The sequence below is a fragment of the Phoca vitulina genome, unplaced genomic scaffold (genome assembly GCF_004348235.1).
Source record: "Phoca vitulina isolate PV1807 unplaced genomic scaffold, GSC_HSeal_1.0 scaffold16, whole genome shotgun sequence".
In the NCBI taxonomy this organism is placed as follows: domain Eukaryota; kingdom Metazoa; phylum Chordata; class Mammalia; order Carnivora; family Phocidae; genus Phoca; species Phoca vitulina.
In genome coordinates, this window is record NW_022589719.1 from 7,618,187 (window position 1) to 7,638,340 (window position 20,154).

A 20,154-nucleotide genomic window follows, 5' to 3' on the forward strand; every position below is an offset into this window, starting at 1 on the left:
CTGGACTTCCACTCACTTCCACTCCACTAATTTTTATCTCAATGCTACAAAACATGTGCAAGCATAATTGGTCTCCCTGATCACTTACAAAGCCTAACATCATTCCCTCAATGGAAATGACACCAATAGCATTAGCAGGTGATAGATTTCCACACACATGAATATTCCTTTCAGCCAGATATCTCTGATGGTGAAACAGAGACAGAGGCAGGGAAAACGGACTCACTCAATAAAGATTTATTTCTAAGCCTGCCCTAAAACTAACAGATCTAGCTACCACCTAACTCCTAAATAAAACCCATAAAACAACAGCAGTGGCAGCAACAACAAAACCCTAAAACGTATCAGTGTATCAAGCATACAAATCCCTAGCCAACCCCAAATCATCTTTATCTCACTCAGTAAGGTACCCAGCAGGCAACCCAATTTCTCAGTCGGGTTCCAACAACTGGGATCATTTGCTTCAAGACTGAAGGAGGCAACGTGGTTTAAAAAAAAAAAAAAGTTAGCTTTCTAAAGAAAAGTCTAAACATTTTTGAGTTACAGGGACATCATCAGGGAGTTGATGGGGTAGTTTCATCAACAGAACTGGAGATTGCTTCACTGTTTAGGTTTTTTTACAAAGGATTGAAAGACAGCTAGTTCCCAAACACCAAGTCACCAAGTCATCAGTACGTACACAAATGACTCACACTGGGAAGCCTGATAGTGTTGTGTTAGATCACCTGCAAATGGGTGGGGCTGAGATGACACAGAACCCTCTTTTCCCAGGCAGAATCCTAAGTATTACTGGGTTCCATCTTAAGCCCCACACAGTACAGATGTGAACACAACTAAGGAGCTGCCTCCTCCAAATTACAAACACGGAGGACTTACTACCAGGGGATGTTGTGAAAGTGCAGCAGAGCACTGTCTTTCAAGTTCCGGGATCCAGGAATAAGCATGCTCTGTACTTTAAAAAAGTGCAAGGGTTATGTAACTGCGCCCTTTGTCCCCAAGGGGAGAAAACATGCAGTAACTCTCTCAAGCCAGAGGACAAAAGGAATCCCCCTTTAAGAAAAGTTTGCAATAATGTGGAAATTGAAAACAAGCCAGAACCATTACAGTTAAAAACCGAAACCAAAAACAAACAAGAGACTATATTTCAGTCTCTTTGCTCAGAATTGGAAACTTCAAATCAACAGGTTGCTTGTAAGGTGTTGCTGGACACTCTGGAGTTCCTGGGATGAGATGCTATGGGAATTTTGGCAGCTGTGAGCCGACGCCCACGAGACACCGTCCCCACACAAACACACTCTTAATGGACCCCAGAGCTGTGGTAACGGCATGCCCTTCCCAGTTTTTCCACAGATGGTGCTTCTGAAATTTTCCACAGCCAATGTATTCCTGTGGTTAATTAGTTATCTGAGTGAATTCCATCACAGAATATCTGTTCATAATTAGAGCCATCTTAGGTCCAAACTGGAAGCCTTCAATGTCATTACTTCAGAAGGGGTAAAATGAGAATGGGACAGATGATTCTCACCTGATGAAGAGACCGCTGTCTAGATTAGACCCTATCCTCTGAACTACGACAGAAAACATTAATTTTTACAAAGCAAGAAGTGAAAAACAGGTGGGGTAAGAAACTGGACAGATAAGGTGCCCCTAGAACAAAAGAACAGCATTCGTTTTAAAACCACTATCGGGAAATCCTAAGGGAAAGATGAAATTAGCAAGAGAACGCCATTAGCTCTCCGATGCTCACCTTTATGAGACTATTTTCAGGAATCAGTTTGTTAAAATTCCACATGCCACAGCCCTTCTTCTGGGATGCACAGTCATACCATACAGAAGCGTGTGGGCAGATGCCAAGACGTGCGTGGACATGCAGCCCTCTCTGTAGAAACTCAATGTTCCAAGTGTTAACGAGGATTAACCTCCTGCACACGTGGAGAAAACTGGTGGTTCCACACATCCAGTTGTCCTTCGGGTTATTTTTGCATCTGACTCTATAATTTCTTTTAATTACTTATTGTAAAGCACAGGGAAGTGCTCATTATTTGTAGCTTAATGTAGGAGCAAAAATAATGGAGTACGTGCCCCTGCTCACTGCCCTACCACAGTCCCCAACTCTTGTAAGTGTCCCTGTTCATGTGAGTAGCAGAAGCAAGCCAGTTTCTGGGCCCTGCGCATAATGAGCCATGTGGACCCTGTTCCAGAAATTGGCCATGTTGCAGAGCTACTATAAAATACAAGGAAAATATTAACATCTCAGATGACAAAAGATCCATATGGCTGGTCAGAAAATATCCACAGCACTTAAGCCAATAGAATGTACCTATATGGAAACATTCGATTCTGTTTCATGAGCATCAGGACTGTGAGAACATCTGTTTGTCTCCAACCCTTTTCACTAGACATTGATTCCTACAGAATACATGCAAATTGAAACACCAACATATTTAATCTAAGCAGTGGGATGAGGGATGTGTTTCTATCTACGTGGTATTTATAAGTAAACACAGTACTGGAGGTAGTGGTGTGTATGGGGGGGTGGATTTTGGGAGAAGCCGTGGGCAGCTGGATAAATAAGTAGTATCAAGCTTCTCTTTGTATTAAAAAATGATTTAAAATAATAGCTAACATTTATGAGCAGCAAGGTAGATAACCAAGTTATCCGCAGCTTACAGCTAAGAAAACTGAGGCTCAGAGAGGTTCAATAAATTGCCTAAAACCACATGCCCAGCATGTGGTAGAAGTGGAATTTGAACCAGAGATGGCTTGCATGCTTCTTTCCACATGGGGTCAGATGTGGATGTGGGCTTATATTTTGAGGGAGGTCTACTTGGCAGAGACACCCTCAAACCCTATGTATCAATTTCTTATTTATTTAAGCAAAGCCCTCTATGATCATTCCTGATAAGCAGTTTATTTACACACTAATTTCACAAGGTTGACAATCACTCTAATGTTTCTGCTTTACTATCTCTTCCCCAGATTGAAGCATTCCCTGAAGGTATCAACCATACACGCATACTTAACAGGGCATAGTGTCAACACGATGCACGGAGGTAATTTGTTTGAAATGTCATAACATTTTCTCCTGAGAAGATCTCACTGGGCCTCGAACAGAACCACATGCTTTTTAGATCACTAACCACAACTGCCAAATACTCCTGTGTCAACTCCACTTGAGTAAGAATGATTTCAATCAGGACCCAAATACCAATGTGCCTTAAGGAAAAAAGAAAAAGAAAAAGAAGAAAAAACAACTTGTGACATAAAATCTTTCTTTTTAGTACCCCAACCTAATCCCATCAAAATCTAAAGGCCTGGTTCCCTAGGCCACCCCAATTTTGACTCATGCCATGGTCCTGTTACTCAAGAACAGAGCTGAGGGCCTGAGATGGCAGTGGCAAAAAAAAAGGTATGGCAGGACAATCTCAAATTTATTCTCAGGGAGTGGTTCATACAACTAGTTAGGACCACAAAGACCGCAGAACAGGTGATCCAACATGGACGGAGCAGCAGACTCTCAGATGCGCCCATAAGAGCAACCAAGTTGAAACAGCCAAAGGAAAAAAGGTCATGGGGTGGAGACCTCACATGGGTTCCCTGCCTCCAAACGGGTGCCCGGAGGCCCTTGGCATGAACCGCAAAGGCAAAGTGGACCCCACAGCCACACTGAGTGGATACAGAACATGTACCCAAGACGACATCCTGAACGTGTGCGGCAGGTTGGATGCACGATGGCACAAAACACAGAATACCTTGCTTCTGGCCAGTCAGCCCTCGGACGATAGCAGACTTCCAGAGAAGCAGCTGCAAAGAGCCTGAGAGCAGAACTGGAAATGCCTGCTGTGAAAGCCTTCAGAGGTACAAACAAGAGAAAACGTGTATTTGTCAGTGGTGTGTCAGCTAGCTTCTGGCAGTCCACCCTTATGCCCAGGAATTATTTTTTGTGTAGCCACATACACTCATCACTGCAACGCCCCACGTGCCATGAGGCCACAGAGAGGAAGAGGAGTGGCTTTCCCTTTTAAAGGGCCCCCTCAAAAATTCGATGAAAAAGAATGCCTGGGGCCCCTGGGTGGCTCAGTCGTTAAGCGTCTGCCTTCGGCTCAGGTCATGGTCCCAGGGTCCTCGGATCGAGCCCCATGTCGGGCTCCCTGCTCCACCAGAAGCCTGCTTCTCCCTCTGCCCCTCCCCCTGCTTGTGTTCCCTCTCTCGCTGTGTCTCTCCGTCAAATAAATAAATAAAATCTTTAAAAAAGAAAAGAAAAAGAACGCCTGTTTGAATGGAATAACAATTCTGCCAGGTTCCTTTCACCACACTTTTCTATGAAGAACTAAAGGGATTTTTTTTTCCCCCTAAATACAGCACACTGTCTGCAGAGAAAAATAAGACTAAGAATCAATCTTTCCAATGAGAATGATAGAGCCATGTGAACATGACCTGGAATATATGCTTTTTGAAATGTGGAGATGTTAGCTAGGCTATAAACCCTGTGTTTTTACAGGATCCCCTATTTGTATGATGCGGGAGACTGCCTGGCAACTCTAAAGGAATAGTGTAACAATACCGTGTCATCATTCAATGTTTACGCTGTACTCCACCAGCTTTAATTTATCTTAGAAAGTACTAATTATTCAATTACACATCTTCAGGAAAGTGCAAAATCGTTCCTCAAAAGTGCATCCCCTTGGGTGTGAAAGTTCTAAGCTCAGCAAGACCTGGTCTGTGATTTGGGATATATCTTCTGAACGCAGTACCTAAAAATAAGGTTAACAGCTGCAAAAAGAGCATCGAAAGCCTGGTGCACAGCGCGTTGTGGTGGAACAATGTCCTTTTCTGTTCCAATAGACACTGTTGTGGTCTTTATTATTATTATTTTTTTAAGATTTTATTTATTTATTTATTTGGCAGAGAGAGACACAGCGAGAGAGGGAACATAAGCAGGGGGAGTGGGAGAGGGAGAAGCAGGCTTCCCGCCGAGCAGCGAGCCCGATGCGGGGCTCGATCCCAGGATCCTGGGATCATGACCAGAGCCGAAGGCAGACGCTTTAACGACCGAGCCATCCAGGCGCCCCTGTTGCGGTCTTTAGATCTATTATTGCTAGTTAGGTGAATAGTGAGTGCATGCTCAAACGTCCATTGTGCAAGCTTCTGCAAGTGGCAACTGGGTCCATTCCGTGTGTGTCACCAGAGCTGGCATAAGCCCATGGCCATGGTGAAGCAGTATTTCTACTGGAATTGGTGTCTGCACCAAGTCTGGGACCGTGCAATATTCCCACTGAAAACTAGGGGCAAGGTGAGAGACAGAGACCTCACATAGAAGCTCACTCTCCATTTCTCATCTTTCAGATGGACACACAGTCTGTTGTTGAGGCTATAAAGAAACAGCCATTCTCATACACTGACGGTGGGAACACAAAGGGTTCGAGCCCTTTGTTTTCTTTTTTTTTTTGTAAAGACTTTATTTATTCAGTTGAGAGAGAGAGAGAGCATGAGCAAGTGGAGAGGCAGAGGGAGAGAGAGAAGCAGTCTCCCCACTGAGCAGGGAGCCCAATGCAGGGCTGGAGCCCAGGGTCCCAGGATCATGACCTGAGCTGAAGGCAGACGCTTAACCGACTGAGCCACCCAGGTGCCCCAGTGTTCGAGCCCTTTGCACGGCCCTTGGGGCATATCTATCAAAATTATAAATGAATTTTCCTGTTGACCCAGCAATTCCACTTCTGAGAATGTACCTATATAGGTAGGTGCACATTTACAAAATGATGTATACCCAACGTTAGTAACTGCAACAGGCATATAATAGCAAAAATACTAGAGATTGCCCAATTTCTAGTTACAGGAAAACATAAACTATACTGCATACATATAATAGAATCCACGCAACTGTAAAGAACAATTAGCTGCCGACATACTGAAATACAAAGCTCTCTGAAATATATTGGCAAGTAATAAAAGCAAGGTGAAGAACAGTATATTACCTTTTGTTCAAAAAATGGGGGAAAATAGTGGCGCCTGGCTGACTTAGTCAGAAGAGCATGCGACTTGATCTCGGGGTCGTGAGTTTGAGTTCCACGTGGGGTGTAGAGATTACTTAAATAAAGACAATTTTTTTTTTAAAAGATGGGGCAAAATAAGGGTGCTTGGCTGGCTTAGTCAGTAGGGCATCTGACACTTGATCTCAGGGTCATGAGTTTGAGCTCCACATTGCAAGTAGAGATTACTTAAAAATAATGGCTTAAGCAAATGGAGGGAACCTTAAAATTTTTAAAAATGGGGGAAAATAATAACACATTCATATTTACTTATGTTTTCATAAGACACACTATGAAGGATTCACATGAGATTAGTACAAATGATCACCTATAGATGGTATGTGCTGGATGGGGAAACTGAGGCGGGCAACACACCTCAATGCAGACTTTTTAATACTTGTTTGATTTTGAATCATGTAAGTAAATTAACTATCAAAAAATTAAATTAAAACTAACCAGTTTTTTAAAAAAAGTTTAACCCAGTGACTTCACTTTTGACACTTTTGACACCAATGCTCTGGTACAACAGACACTCAAGAAATTTATGCCAGTTCCTTTGTTATGTCCCAGTAGTGACTAAAATCAAGAAGTCTCCATTTCTGGGACATTTCCTGGAAGAAACCAGTACAAGATGGGGGCAGTTGGGTATAGAGGGCAGTCCCTGGGACTGGGGAATGAAGACCTGAGTTCTGGGCCTGCCTTTCCCACTGGTTTTTAAGTTGACCCTATGAAATGGCTCATAATCAGCCATTTTTTAACCAACAAATTTGGCAAATTCATAGGTGAATCTTCATGGATGAGCCAACTGAAGGACCCTGCTGCCTCAGCTCTGTGATGGGAGGATAAAAAATCTCACCTTGCCTGACTCATAGCATCATGCCAAGGGTCATCAACACATGGAAAGGGGCTTTATAAACTGGAAAGGGCAACTGTACAAACAAATGTTGTTAACCACACCACCAGCCTGAGGGGTGATCATAGCCAAACATAGGAGGGAAACAAGACCCATTCCCAAAAGTTTCTGAGACACTGAGATGGTGGGGGAGTGGAGAGGAAATCTCCAAAATAATCTTGAAATGTCAACAGAAAACAAGAGTGGGCTGACAAAAACAGACTTGAAGAGGAAGACATGTGGTTAAATGACTCCATATGTGGTCATCTACAAATGAATATACTGGAAATCCCAAAAGCCTAACAGGGAAATTAGGGAGACATGACATATATGGGAGCAAACTTTAAGGATACAGACTTTAATAACAAATGCAAGATCAATGTCAAATCCAAAATCCAAATCCAAATCCAAAATGATGGTGCTTGTGATCAGTAGAGCTGTCGGAGACAGGTGCCTGTCACACACAGGTAGGCCTCCAACTTTCCTCCAAAATCAGATGTAAACTTCAAACATTTCTGAAAATACTCTCTAGGGGACCTTTTACCCCAAATTTAGAGACTGAATGAAAAACCATGCTTTAAAAAGGCAAAAAAGACAAAAAACAAACAAACAAAAAAACAAAAAACCTTCTCAACTCCGTATGTACTGTCATCTGGAAAGCAGAGCTCCCATTAAACGGATGGTCAAGGCCGCACCACGATATTAACCTAACAGAAAAATCCAGGGGTGGCTTTCCACACCCTCCTGAAGTGCAACATTCCCAGAGGCAGGAAATAACTACAGGAGGAAGTTCACTGGAGGTGCTCTACTTGGTACTGCTACCTAGCCGCCTGGGAAGAAGCCAGAAGGCTGTATGGATGGAACTCAGAAAAAGAAAGCAAAGAATGCCTTTCTATTTTGATTAAAGAAGGCCCTGTGCAAGGTGCCGGGTTCCAGCTGGGTCTTAAGTAGTCCAAATGGTGCAGCAAATTCTGGGATCACCTCTTAATGAAATGAATCTTGACTTTAGGCCATTCTGAGAAATTCCAATCCCTCTTTGGGTCAAATACAATGTCCTCACCTCCACCTCCAGAATCGTGGTCTCACAGCAGACCATGCTTCCTTACAGAAATTTCTCTAGGGGGCTTTCTAACCTATAGTATTTCAAGTCAGAGTCTCTTCTTGCTTATGAGTGGTAAACTATCGCTGATTAAGAAAGCATTACATACATTTTAATGATTCATTTATTTATGAAAAACTTAAGAGTTTAGGGGCACCTGGGTGGCTCAGTCATTGAGCGTCTGCCTTCAGCTCGCTTCATGATCCCAAGGACCTGGGATCGAGCCCCGCATCGGGCTCCCTGCTTGGCAGGAAGCCTGCTTCTCCCTCTCCCACTCCCCCTGCTTGTGTTCCCTCTCTCGCTGTGTCTCTCTCTGTCAAATAAATAAATAAATAATCTTAAAAAAAAAACAAAAAAAACAAAACTTAGAGTTTAGATGTACTGGTTTAAGGAAAATAATTTTCAAGGCTGCTTCACGTAAAGTGGGAATAATCAACTTGGTAACTCTTATTTTTTTTTTTTTAAGTAAGCTCTATGCCCAACGTAGGGCTTGAACTCACATCCCCAAGATCAAGAGTCAAATGCTCTACTGACTGAGCCAGCCAGGTACCCCTTGACTGGGTAACTCTTAATGAAGTCTTCAAGTGACTGAATCCTGAGTTTAAATTGTCACTGACTTTTTTTTTTAAAGGCAGTGATATTTTTTCCATTTTTTAATTTAAATGCAATTAATTAACATATAATGTATTATTGGTTTCAGAGATAGAGGTCAGTGATTCATCAGTCTTATATAATACACAGTGTTCGTTACATTACGTGCCCTCCTTAATGTCTATCATCCAGTTACCCCAGCCCCCCACCTCACTCCCCTCCAGCAACCCTCAGTTTGTTTCCTATGATTAAGAGTCTTATGGGGGCGCCTGGGTGGCTCAGTCAGTTAAGCAGCTGCCTTCGGCTCAGGTCATGATCCCGGGGTCCTGGGATCGAGCCCCGCATTGGGCTCCCTGCTCGGCGGAGACCCTGCTTCTCCCCCTCCCTCTGCTTGCCGCTCTGCCTACTTGTGCTCTTTCTCTGTCAAATAAATAAATAAAATCTTAAGAAAAAAAAAAAGAGTCTGTTATGGTTTGTCTCCCTCTCTAGTTTTGTCTTGTTTTATTTTTTCCTCTCTTCCCCTATGATGCTCTGTTTTGTTTCTTAAATTCCACATATCAGTGAGATCATATAATTGTCTTTCTCTAATTGACTTATTTCACTTAGCATAATACCCTCTAGTTCCTTCCATGTCATTGCAAATGGCAAGATTTCATTTTTTTGATGGCTGCATAATATTCCATTGTATATATATACCACATCTTCTTTATCCATTCATCTATTGATGGACATCTTGGCTCTTTCCACAGTTTGGCTATTGTGGACATTGCTGCTATAAACATTGGGGTGCACGTACCCCTTCGGATCCCTACATTTGTATCTTTGGGGTAAATACCCAGTAGTGCAATTGCTGGGTCGTAGGGTAGCTCTATGTTCAACTTTTTGAGGAATCTCCATCTGTTTTCCAGAGTGGCTGCACCAGCTTGCATTCCCACCAACAGTGTAAAAGGGTCCCCCTTTCTCCACATCCTCACCAACATCTGTTGTTTCCTGAAATTGTCACTGACTTTTAAGTATAACAAGAAAATCTGAGACCTACAGAGGTGGGTGCACTCCCAGCTGCCGGCAGCTTTCAAGGAAGTGTTTCAGCGTTACCCCAAATGGTCAATTTTACACAGTTAATCAATTAGAGGTTCACAAATCAAAAACAGTTCTTAAAAAAATGTTCATGGGAACACAGGGACAATGAGGGGACACCTCCAAGGTATACATCAGAGTCAGGGATTCAAGCTCATGTTTTATCAGCAGAGCTCTGGTCATATCATTGAAGTGGAAGGTCGTAACCAGCTGTGTTTCTGTCCTTCTCTCATGTGAAGAAACTCAGTGGTAGACCATGAGTATTCCATGAGGAAAAAAATCTCACAAATATTTTTAAAGCTCCATTTCTGCCTTTTCTCCTTTCAGAGACACAAAGGTCATCCATCCTTCTGTGTCTGGGTTATCTGTGAAAGCCTTTTATTGGGGTCAACACATCAAACCCACAGCTTAGGAGGACTAGGACTTAGCCTTCTCCTAACATTTGCTCTTTAACAATCTCTGAGCACAGATGCCAGGGACACCAAGATGAATGAGGCAGAATCCCTGCCTTTGGGAGCCTCACCGTTAGAGAGAGGGGATGGGGAACAGGTTTGACACAGATTAAATCAACAACTATCGCTCACTGTAAAACATGCTGTTATTTGCATGTGCCCGGGAGCAGTCCCAAAAGAGGGAATGAAAGGGAGGAGGGGTGACAGAGAAGAGAAGGCTGTTGACCTAGGTTTTTGTTCAGTATAAATCATATTCTGTAGAGCAAAAGATTACGTTATCTGATCTGTTTAACCTCTTAGCACCTACAAGCCATAAAGCAAGAAAAATGCCCATAAAGAGTTCAATGTTGGTGAGCTTCTGGGGCATGTAAGCTGGAAATCCAGACTCATTTATGGCCACGTACCTAGAAATGATTTCCCATTCACAGTGCTTTCCTAGCTGATCATGACAATGCCGAAGTCTTTCCCATGCGGGAGGGAAATGTTGACTTATTGAGCAAGTGCCCTGTCACCACCTACTATGCAGTGTACGACACCTAGGCTTTCAAAGGGTTTACAATTTTAACTGCAGAATTAAGACTAAAATACATGGCTGTTGAATTACTGTATTGTACACCTACAACCGTATATAACACTGTATGTTAACTAATTGGAATTAAAATAAAAACTTAAAAAAGACTAAAATACATGGGGGGGATAAAAGCTAACTTGTAAGACAGCTGTTTTGGGACAAGGACCCTAACTCATTCAACTTTGAAAAAAATTACCATTTCTTTACTTCCTACTTAGTAGTACATATTTGGGGTAGCCATACCTCCTCTCTTTGGGATCTGAATTGAGAACAGAATAGGAACACACTGCCAAGAAGAAATCAAAATACAGAGTCAGCCTCATGTCAGCAAAGCTGGATTAGAAAACATTGTGGGCATAGGTGTTGGCCTGAAGAAGCCAGCCCTGCATTTACTGCTTATTGCATCATGGCTAGAATGCCAAGAACCTACACATTTGGACGTGGTGGTCCCACAGAGCAAGAGAGCGGTGGGCTCAATCTCAGCACCAGCAGTCCGTTGCTTTGATTTACATAGTGTATACACTCCAGGAGAGGACAGGTTTGGTAAGGTCCCACCAATCAGCTTAATCACCACTTCTCACAGAGAGGAGCAAGTAATGGGGATGAGAGAAGACCCAGAATGCTCCTCTGACCTAACCCTTCTCGTGTGCATTTTAGGAAGCAGGTGCCCTTATGGAATCACAGGATGAGGGGAAAGTATTTCCCTCAACATTACTCAAGCCATGGAGAATTTAGGCAACTTGCCCAACATCATAGTCTAGTAAGTGGCGGACCTGGAATCCAACTCCATCACTCCAGCTGGGTCTTGAAGAATGACTAGGATTTAGATGGATCAAGGGGGAAGAAAGTAATTAATAAACAAATTAGACTCCAAAGATTACAGCAAAACAGAGCCTCCGTCTTGTCAACTTTGGTATAAAGTGGAGCAAATTTAGGCAGGAAGCGTGTTAATAAAGTTTTTAATTGTCTTGATAATAAGTCACAAATGGTGCTATTTAGGGCTGGAAAGTGCCAACAGCAACAAGAGTGACTGAAATTCATTTAGCCCTTACTATGCCAAGCACTGTTCTAAGCACTTTGCTAGTATTAACACATTTAATCCCTACTACTACCCTGTCAAGACGCTGAGGCACAGAGAGTTTAAGTGATATGCCCAAGGTCACACTTCTAGTACGTGGTGGACCTAGAATCCAACTTGATCATTGGGTTGGGGAATATTGTCCCAGGTCTTCTGCTCTCAAGGAAGTTTCTGAGGAAGTATCTTTGAAGTCAGAAAATATCTTCAATAGGCCTACTATCTCAAAGCCTCTGGACTTCTGATTATTTATAAGGCCGCAAATCCCTTCTAACCATGCACTAATCCACGTATTTGAACAATGAAGTAAATGACAAGTCTCTCTAAATCACAGGATATTCAATTTATTTGGCTTTTCATTCAGCAATTCTTAAACTTTCCTGCATATCTGAACCACCTGTGGAAGTTTCTAAACATAATATATGTCCAGGCTCTGTCCCAAACATACAAATCTCAAATCTCAAGGACTAGCACCTGCTATTTGCATTTTTTTACAGTTTCAAAGGTAATTCTGATGATCACCATGTTGGGGAACTCTGCTCTGTTATGGTCTCCAATGGTTCACTTACCAGGATTCTCAGCTTTAAGTAAAATTTTAACAAAGAAGCTCAAGGAACAAGACATCAAAAAATCATATATTCTGTTCCTCTCTCTTCAAGAGTTTTTTTTCCTTAAAAAAAAGGGGGGGGATAAATTTAAAAGCCCTTTAAAATAAACATTTTTTAAATCTTCCCATCATCATTTTCCTCCTTGGCACAGAGAGGTTGCCAATCTCTGCTCTAGAGAGTGGACACTAGGCCAGGGTGACAATACTGGCCTACACCTATGCCAGATTCCCATTAATGTTCCAATGGTGAAATATGGTTTCTTACCTGAATACTGTAGGTTATGGTTGTGGACAGTCAGCGATGGCAAGAGGGCTAGGTTAGAAGTCACTGAGTTGTAATCCTTGCTCTGGTTCTATAGCAATGTGTCTTAGATCAAGTTATTTAGCTACTCTGAGCTTCAGTTTCCTCATCTGTTATGTGGGAATAATGTCCACTCCATCTTTTTCAAAGGGTTATTTGTAGGATCAAATGGAATGAGACATGAGAATGCATTTTCAAAATATGAAACAAGATTTTGGACAAGATTACTATTGAAATGTGCAGCCTTGTCTACATATGATTTTAGCCAAGAAAATCATGTAGGAATGTTAGTGATGACAAACCAACTGAATTTTGGTTCCAGTATCAATGCTTACTGCATTAGGGCAAGTTTTCACATCCTTTAATAGTGCTTAGAATAGCGATGGTGAGAGTTCCCCGAGATTTTTACATGAGACCGACTCTGAAGGACAATCAGAGGCTCTGGAATAATAAAGCCTTACAACTTTTAAGAAAGTCATTCTCAGGAATGTGAAAACCAGAGGAATATACTGATATTTTAGGAAAAGCAGTTTAAAATAAATTTTGTTAATGATGATACATTTTAATGGTTAATAAAATCTTTACGTTAAGGTCATCCCTCCTTGCTTCTCAACTGTTACACACCTACAATTATTTCTTTTTTTTTTATTTTATTATGTGATGTTAATCACCATACATCATTTGTTTTTGATTAGTGTTCCATGATTCATTGTTTGTGTATAACACCCAGTGCTCCATTCAGTACGTGCCCTCTATAATACCCACCACCAGGCTAACCCACACCCCCACCACCCTCCCCTCTAGAACCCTCAGTTTGTTTCTCAGAGTCCATAGTCTCTCATGGTTCATCTCCCCCTCCAATTCACCCCCCTTCGTTTTTCCCTTCCTGCTACCTTCTTCTTTTTTTTTTTTACCAAATAATGTATTATTTGTTTCAGAGGTACAGGTCTGGGATTCAACAGTCTTACACAATTCACAGCGCTCACCATAGCACACACCCTCCCCAATGTCTATCACCCAGCCACCCCATCCCTCCCACCCCCCACCACTCCAGCAACCCTCAGTTTGTTTCCTGAGATTAAGAATTCCTCTTATCAGTGAGATCATATGATACATGCCTTTCTCTGATTGACTTATTTTGCTCAGCATAATACCCTCCAGTTCCAACCACATCATTGCAAATGGCAAGATTTCATTCCTTTTGATGGCTACATAATATTCCATTGTAGATATATACCACATCTTCTTTATCCATTCATCTGTTGATGGACATCTTGGCTCTTTCCATAGTTTGGCTATTGTGGACATTGCTGCTATAAACATCGGGGTGCATGTACCCCTTCGGATCCCTACATTTGTATCTTTGGGGTAAATACCCAGTAGTGCAGTTGCTGGATCGTATGGTAGCTCTATTTTCAACTTTTTGAGGAACCTCCGTACTGTTTTCCAGAGTAGCTGCACCAGCTTGCATTCCCACCAACAGTGTAGGAGGGTTCCCCTTTCTCCGCATCCTCACCAACATCTGTTGTTTCCTGACTTGTTAATTTTAGCCATTCTGACTGGTGTGAGGTAGTATCTCATTGAGGTTTTGATTTGGATTTCCCTGATGCCGAGTGATGTTGAGCACTTTTTCATGTGTCTGTTGGCCATTTGGATGTCTTCTTTGGAAAAATGTCTGTTCATATCTTCTGCCCATTTCTTGATTGGATCATTAGTTCTTTGGGTGTTGAGTTTGATAAGTTCTTTATAGATTTTGGATACTAGCCCTTTATCTGATATGTCATTTGCAAATATCTTCTCCCATTCTATCGGTTGTTTTTTGGTTTCATTGACTGGATCATTCCCTGCATATTTTCAGACTACAGTGCTTTGAAACTAGAACTCAATCACAAGAGGAAAGTCAGAAAGAACTCAAATACATGGAGGCTAAAGAGCATCCTACTAAAGAATGAACGGGTCAACCAGGAAATTAAAGAAGAATTTAAAAAATTCATGGAAACCAATGAAAATGAAAACACAACTGTTCAAAATCTTTGGGATGCAGCAAAGGCAGTCCTAAGAGGAAAGTATATAGCAATACAAGCCTTTCTCAAGAAACAAGAATGGTCTCAAATACACAACTTAACCCTATACCTAAAGGAGCTGGAGAAAGAACAGCAAATAAAGCCTAAACCCAGCAGGAGAAGAGAAATAATAAAGATCAGAGCAGAAATCAATGAAATAGAGACCAAAAGAACAGTAGAACAGATCAACAAAACTAGGAGCTGGTTCTTTGAAAGAATTAACAAGATTGATAAACCCCTGGCCAGACTTATCAAAAAGAAAAGAGAAAGGACCCAAATAAGTAAAATCATGAATGAAAGAGGAGAAATCACAACCAACACCAAAGAAATACAAACAATTATAAGAACATATTATGAGCAACTATATGCCAGCAAATTAGATAACCTGGAAGAAATGGATGCATTCCTAGAGATGTATCAACTACCAAAACTGAACCAGGAAGAAATAGAAAACCTGAACAGACCTATAACCACTAAGGAAATTGAAGCAGTCATCAAAAATCTCCCAACAAACAAGAGTCCAGGGCCAGATGGCTTCCCAGGGGAATTCTACCAAACATTTAAAGAATTAATACTATTCTTTTGAAACTGTTCCAAAAAATAGAAATAGAAGGAAAACTTCCAAACTCGTTTTATGAGGCCACCATTACTTGATCCCCAAACCAGACAAAGACCCCATCAAAAAGGAGAATTACAGACCAATAACCTTGATGAACATGGATGCAAAAATTCTCACCAAAATACTAGCCAATAGGATCCAACAGTACATGAAGAGGATTATTCACCACAACCAAGTGGGATTTATCCTTGGGCTGCAAGGTTGGTTCAACATCCACAAATCAATCAATGTGACACAATACATTAATAAAAGAAAGAACAAGAACCATATGATCCTCTCAATAGATGCAGAAAAAGCATTTGACAAAGTACAGCATCCTTTCTTGATCAAAACTCTTCAGAGTATAGGGATAGAGGGTACATACCTCAATATCATAAAAGCCATCTATGAAAAACCCACAGCGAGTATCATTCTCAATGGGGAAAAACTAAGAGCTTTCCCCCTAAGGTCAGGAACGCGGCAGGGATGTCCACTATCACCACTGCTATTCAACATAGTATTAGAAGTCCTAGCCACAGCAATCAGACAACAAAAAGAAATAAAAGGCATCCGAATCAGCAAAGAATAAGTCAAACTCTCACTCTTTGCAGATGATATGATACTTTATGTGGAAAACCCAAAAGACTCCACCCCAAAACTGCTAGAACTCATACAGGAATCCAGTAAAGTGGCAGGATATAAAATCAATGCACAGAAATCAGTGGCATTTCTATACACCAACAACAAGACAGAAGAAAGAGAAATTAAGGAGTCAATCCCATTTACAATTGCACCCAAAATGGTAAGATACCTAGGAATAAATCTAACCAAAGAGGCAAAGAATCTGTACTCAAAAAACTATAAAATACTCATGAAAGAAATTGAGGAAGACAGAAAGAAATGGAAAAACGTTCCATGCTCATGGATTGGAAGAACAAATATTGTGAAGATGTCAGTGCTACCTAGAGCAATCTACACATTCAGTGCAATCCTATCAAAATACCATTCACTTTTTTGAAAGAAATGGAACAAATAATCCTAAAATTTGTATGGAATCAGAAAAGACCCCGAATAGCCAGAGGAATGCTGAAAAAGAAAAGCAAAGCTGGCGGCATCACAACTCCGGACTTCCAGCTCTACTACAAAGCTGTCATCATCAAGACAGTATGGTACTGGCACAAAAACAGACACATAGATCAATGGAACAGAATAGAGAGCCCAGAAATGGACCCTCAACTCTATGGTCAACTAATCTTCGACAAAGCAGGAAAGAATGTCCAATGGAAAAAAGACAGTCTCTTCAACAAATGGTGTTGGGAAAATTGGACAGCCACATGCAGAAGAATGAAACTGGACCATTTCCTTACACCACACACAAAAATAGACTCCAAATGGTTGAAAGACCTAAATGTGAGACAGGAGTCCATCAAAATCCTAAAGGAGAACACAGGCAGCAACCTCTTCAACCTCAGCCACAGCAACTTCTTCCTAGAAACATCGCCAAAGGCAAGGGAAGCAAGGGCAAAAATGAACTACTGGGACTTCATCATGATTATTTCTAAAAACTATGCAATGGGAAAAATTTCATGTAGAAGTATCTCCTTTATCAAGTTCCATTTGTGAATACTCTGAACAAGCAGATGAACACAACTCTCAATGCAAGAGAACGGCCAAGGAATGGGCAGGAGGACAGTCATTTTCATGAAAAAGGAAGGAAGATTTAGGACTCTGGGATTTGTACTTGTTGACTTTTATCTAGAAAATAGTTTTCCATCTGGGTTTTGCAGAGCAGGGTGTCAAGGGGCCTCTTGCAAGTGACAAAACTGATCAAGGCCAAAGGGGCAGGAAGGACACTGATGTTCCCACCTGTAGTTTGACTAGAACAGCACTGCTTATTCTTGTTTTACATACTCAGGTTCCGTATATGATTTTGTTAGAGGGAAAAAAAAAACAGCCCTACAATTTACTTATTTATTTATATTCATACCACTAGTTTTGAGGTTAGTGGACACGTGTCTATCTCTCTGAGTTTGTCTCAAAACGCAAAGCATGGAGTGTTCTCTGACACTATTTATTCGCTGCTTATTCTAGCTGCCCTGCTCAGGAGTGTAAACGAAGGCTGGGAGCATGGCGGCAAGTATGGTGTATGAGAAGGAAAGTGGGACCTATTACCCCTTCTTGATCAACTTCCTGATTTTTCTGAAATTCACAGAACTACATGAAAATTTGCTTCCTTGTTATATATCAAGAGGTTAAACATTCCTTTCTGAGTTGATGGTGCCAAACTGCTCGTAGTTATTATATTGGCATATTTACATGACCCATGAACATCACATATGGATTCTTACTTCTACCACACGTTTGAGCAAAAACACCTCCTGACTTCACCATAAAAGGAGATCCTATGGATTGAAAAGAGGTTTTTAGTAAACTCTAAAGACATACATTACTAAATTTAAACATGTTACTAATCTTTAAAGGCAAGATAGTATTCACTAAACTGATTTTTCCATCTTTTCCTTACTCAGCATAATCATGAAAGCAGCTTCCAGGAAATGGAAGCATCCTCACAATTTAAATTTATATACATACAGCATTTATAAACACTGTCAAATGAAAGACACATTCCTGAATACTAAGAGGCCCAAACATGTCCTCGTATGTAAGGAAAAAAAATCCATCATCAAGTCAGTGGATATGAACCAGCATCTCTGGTTCAGAAGTTCTACTATGGCTTCTACCAGCATCCAGTACAAAGAGCTCCTCGTGAAATATCTTCTAGCAGCAAAATGTTTAAGACAAAATTCTAACAAGCATTTTTGTCTTTATCTGAATACAAAATGACACCTGAAAATCAAGGGATAAGAAAGATCAACTCTTAAAAGAGAAATAAGTTATTTTAAAATGTTATAGACCATCGCTGAAAATACAGTATGGATAGGAAGTCAGAGAATTTGCTCAACAGATTTTTTTCTTTCTAAAGACCAAGCCTCTTTTGAAGTGAGTATATGAAAAGGTAATGGAAGCCTTATATGGAAAAATCAGTGGAGTTCCCTAACAGGTAACACCTAAAGATGGATGGATCGATACAGGGAAAAGAAACCCCATGTAGCCCAGTGCCTGGCACCCCCTGGGCACTCAATTAATGCTTTGTGCATTAATGAGTAAAATAATCATCCCCGGTGTATAACGCTTTTACTTTTTTAAAAGAAAAGCTTTGAAACAGGAGAAAACATAAACCATAAAATATGTGATGTTCTAAAGGGGATGTAAATAGTAAACTGTTTGAGGGGCGCCTGGATGGCTCAGTCGTTGAGCGTCTGCCTTCGCCTCAGGTCGGCTCAGTCGTTAAGCCTCTGCCTTCGCTTCAGGTAATGATCCCAGGGTCCTGGGATTGAGCCCCGCATCGGGCTCCCGCTCAGCGGGACACCTGCTTCTCCCTCTCCCACTCCCCCTGCTTGTGTTCCCTCTCTTGCTGTCTCTGACAAATAAATAAATAAAATCTTAAAAAAAAAAAAAGTAAACTGTTTGATACACTGACAATATGAATACTTGAAAGCAGTCTGAGAGATGGATCGTAAAGAATAAATATTCATGAGTACTGGAGTGGGTTGTGCACCCCATAGTCTAGACTTGCATTTTGATAACACATCCATGTTAATTTCCAACTATCCTACCCAAGAGCAAAATAAGTTATAAAAAAGAAATTTATGTTGAAACCTGATGGGTTGGGGAAGGGGTCCATTTCTTTGACATTTTATATTTAAAAAGAGAAACTCTGGAACAAACTGTCATATCTGAAGATCTCATGGTTCCCAGAAGGGGAAGGTGAATGTTGAGAAGGTTTTTTTAGTTCAGCCGCTGAACTCTCTAGAAAATCTAATGTCAAAAGTTAATTTCTTAAGCAATTTGGGCATCTGAATGTGATCAGGCCTCTTTTTAGAAACATTCTGCTTAGTCTGATCCAAAGGAAAAAAAAACTACTTTTGGGAATCCATATGAAAGCATGGAAAAAGTAAAGTTTTTTGCAAAAAAAAATGGGAAGCATTTCTGATACTCAATTCACAAAGCTGCAAAGGTAGAGGATTAGAAAACAAAGATATGTAATTGTCATTATTAGGATTGTATGTTAACTAAAAATAGGGAGTACACTTTATGATATGATCAATGTATATGAAAAACTTAGGAGTACAAAGGTACTTCAGATCCCATATACCTAACTCCAACCTCCCACATTAGCATGCATCCTTTCTAAACGGTTTGCAACCTCTGCTTAAACATCTATAACAGGAATGGACCATATCCTAAGAAGGCCTCTTTTTTTGTTAGATTATAAATCCACCCCCCCATGAAGTGCTTTGTATGCAGTAAGCATTCAATATTTGCTAAAATTAAATGGAACTTAAAATACTTCTAGACACTATGTACAGTTACCTACATTTATATCACTGGTCCTAGATCTGCTCTCTGGGGTGACACAAAACAAACCTACTCCCTCCTCCACATGTGAAGACTGTCCTGTAAATAAGGATGTCAAAAACATTATCACACATGCTGCCGCAAACCCCTCAGCCATGGTGGGCATTAGTAGTCAGAACATTCTTTCTCTTTTGAGCCTGGACAGCTTCAGAATTCTTCTTAAGCCAGCATTCCACGTAGCCAGAATCATGTGATGGGAGTTGCTAGAGAGACAAAAAACCATTTGCCATTCGGGCCTAAGTTTTTCTGTCCCCAGCCACCCATTCCAAATTCCCTCAACCATTCCTCACATGCAATGATTTCAAATGCCCTGTGTATCT

General features: G+C 41.1%; 1 protein-coding gene across 6 annotated transcripts in view; it reads right to left on the reverse strand.

Moving 5' to 3' along the window:
* The window catches only part of BDNF (brain derived neurotrophic factor), a 61,644-nt gene that overhangs the window by 13,058 nt on the left and 28,432 nt on the right, over positions 1-20,154 (reverse strand). Inside the window, exon 1 of one of the 6 annotated variants that reach the window (XM_032414183.1) lies at positions 1,748-1,957. The exons of the other annotated variants lie outside the window; for them this stretch is intronic. Within the exon in view, the coding sequence (XP_032270074.1) occupies positions 1,748-1,957 (210 nt within the window). Of the gene's footprint in view, positions 1-1,747; positions 1,958-20,154 lie in introns of those variants that run through there. 6 annotated transcript variants of the gene reach the window in all.